Genomic DNA, 2,190 nt, shown 5'->3' on the forward strand with positions numbered 1-2,190 from the left:
GCCGGGGCTACTATTGGAAGATATACGGTAAACTCACACATGAAAGGTCATGTTGTTTGGCGTCCCATCTCTGTCTGAATCAGTGATATCATGGATCGCACTGACTGCCAGCGCCACTTGGCCAATGGCATAGACGACGGACAGATAGATGATAGTCCTGGGAAACAAAAACATCAACTTTAGGCGAAAGTAATTGCAAGTTTTCTGCACAACAAAAACAAGAAAATTAATGTTAAAATGTGTGAATCTTCCAACAACTGACTTGAATTTTCCAAGCCAGGAATCAGCCACGATGGCCCCCAGGATGGGCGTGAGGTAGCAGAGGGCCACAAATGTGTGGTATATGGATGTGGCCAGGTCATCGTCCCACTGCAAGAAGTACTTAAAGTACAGCACCAGTACAGCTGTGGAGAAGCAGCAAAAACATCAGCCATAACAAAGCAGACAGACTCAATCTAAAATGCACTTATTTGCTTAAAGGTAAAAGAAAGTACATTTATTGATTGATTTGGTTTATTTCAAGCATAGATTGTGAAAAATACAGGACAAGACAAACAAATATTTCAAATTCATTACAGAAACAATGAAATGCATTGATTAGAAAATAGAGAACTAACAAAATAAAACACACATATATCACATTTAATTAATTAAGTATCATAATTATTAATTAAAGTCAAGTAGAGTTTGATTGATTGCTTGAAGGGGAGTGGGAAGAATTGAATTAATATAATCCCATCCCTACTTAATCTGGTTCTGATCAGATCAAATGCAAGTTTTTTTTCCCAAGTAGCAAAGTGAAGTGCTTGTTGATTATTGATTAATCTCATAAAACATTCTTTCAGGATTTTAGTAGTAACATCAATCACACATTATGTAACATGTATGTAATACTCATTGATTATCATCAAAATACTATTTCTTACGAATGCAGAAAAATAATCACATTGAAAATGAAATTTTCAAGTAACAAACAGTGTTTATTGATTATTTTCTGAAAGAATTCTCACATATTTTTAGGAAACATTAATGATTCACACAATATGTAATAACCTTTGATAATTATCAGATCGCATAATTGCAATAATCCAGCATTCAATGCTACATATTTTAGACAAAGTAAAAAAAATAAATAGTTTATTGATTGTAATCGAAACATTTCACTTGAATTTAAAACTTCCTTTCCTAAGAATTAGATGACGAGTAAAATATCACTTTTATTTTTTATTCATAATTGAATTGATATATCTCAGATATGAAGAAAAATGTTTACTTATGAACGTTATCTAGTATAACTTCCTTTGAAAAATAAATCTTACAAAAATTTTTATTAATAAAATGATTTTGATTAGTTTATTTAAAAAAATATATATATTTTCAATATTAAAGAAAATCACTTGTTTTATTTAAAAAGAAGATCTTGGGTCAGCCAGAGTTTGATTTGATTTTTTGGAAAAAATTATAAAAAAATTGTGACAAAACATAAAAAAATAAAAAAATAAAATAACCAGTTTATTGATTCCCAGCAGATGTTTTTTATATTTGTGAAACTGAAGTGTCTCACCTCGCATTCCATAGTAGGAGAACCTCTCACAGAACTCATTCACAACTATGAAGAAAATGCTGATGGGGTAACCACACACCACTTTGCTCTGGTAAAAACAAAACAAAAGAAGTAGGATACTGGTTCAAAACTTCACATTTGATGAGTTCATTATAAAGATACAGAGAAGAGGGTTTATTTTTATATTGGCTCAAATATAAAGTTGAAAATAAATTACAGAAGGAACTGTGTTAATAATACTTTTATGTCCAAATAATGAATTTTTTTTGCTAGGTTTAACTGTTAGTTTCTTAGTCCTATTCTCTGATTGAAAGGATTTTCTTTTAATAATAAAAAAAAACTGAAACAAAAATAACACTACCACAATTAATTATTACAAAAAATATATAAACGAAGCCGTAAAACACATTTTACACACATCCTTTTTCAGAAAGATCCTGCAAGTGGCCACATCTTTATTTATTTATTTTTATCAAAACTCTAGTCTCAGGATTATGAACTGATTTCCTTTTTTTCTGAAATCCAAGTTTGTTTTCCTGAATATTTTTTTCAATAAATGACAAATAACATATATTTTTTTGCTTGTTTCACAAAACAATAGAACAAGTTCATCTGTTTCATTTACT

General features: G+C 29.9%; 1 protein-coding gene across 1 annotated transcript in view; it reads right to left on the reverse strand.

Annotated features, from left to right (window-relative positions):
* slc15a1a (solute carrier family 15 member 1a) overlaps positions 1-2,190 on the reverse strand; it is a 10,660-nt gene that overhangs the window by 7,179 nt on the left and 1,291 nt on the right. The window contains exons 3-5 of the mRNA XM_024286289.2: positions 1,565-1,652; positions 263-404; positions 38-157 (exon numbers count right to left, since the gene is read on the reverse strand). Coding sequence (XP_024142057.1) covers positions 38-157; positions 263-404; positions 1,565-1,652 — 350 coding nt within the window. The remainder of the gene's footprint in view (positions 1-37; positions 158-262; positions 405-1,564; positions 1,653-2,190) is intronic.

This window comes from Oryzias melastigma, linkage group LG21 (genome assembly GCF_002922805.2).
Source record: "Oryzias melastigma strain HK-1 linkage group LG21, ASM292280v2, whole genome shotgun sequence".
NCBI lineage: Eukaryota > Metazoa > Chordata > Actinopteri > Beloniformes > Adrianichthyidae > Oryzias > Oryzias melastigma.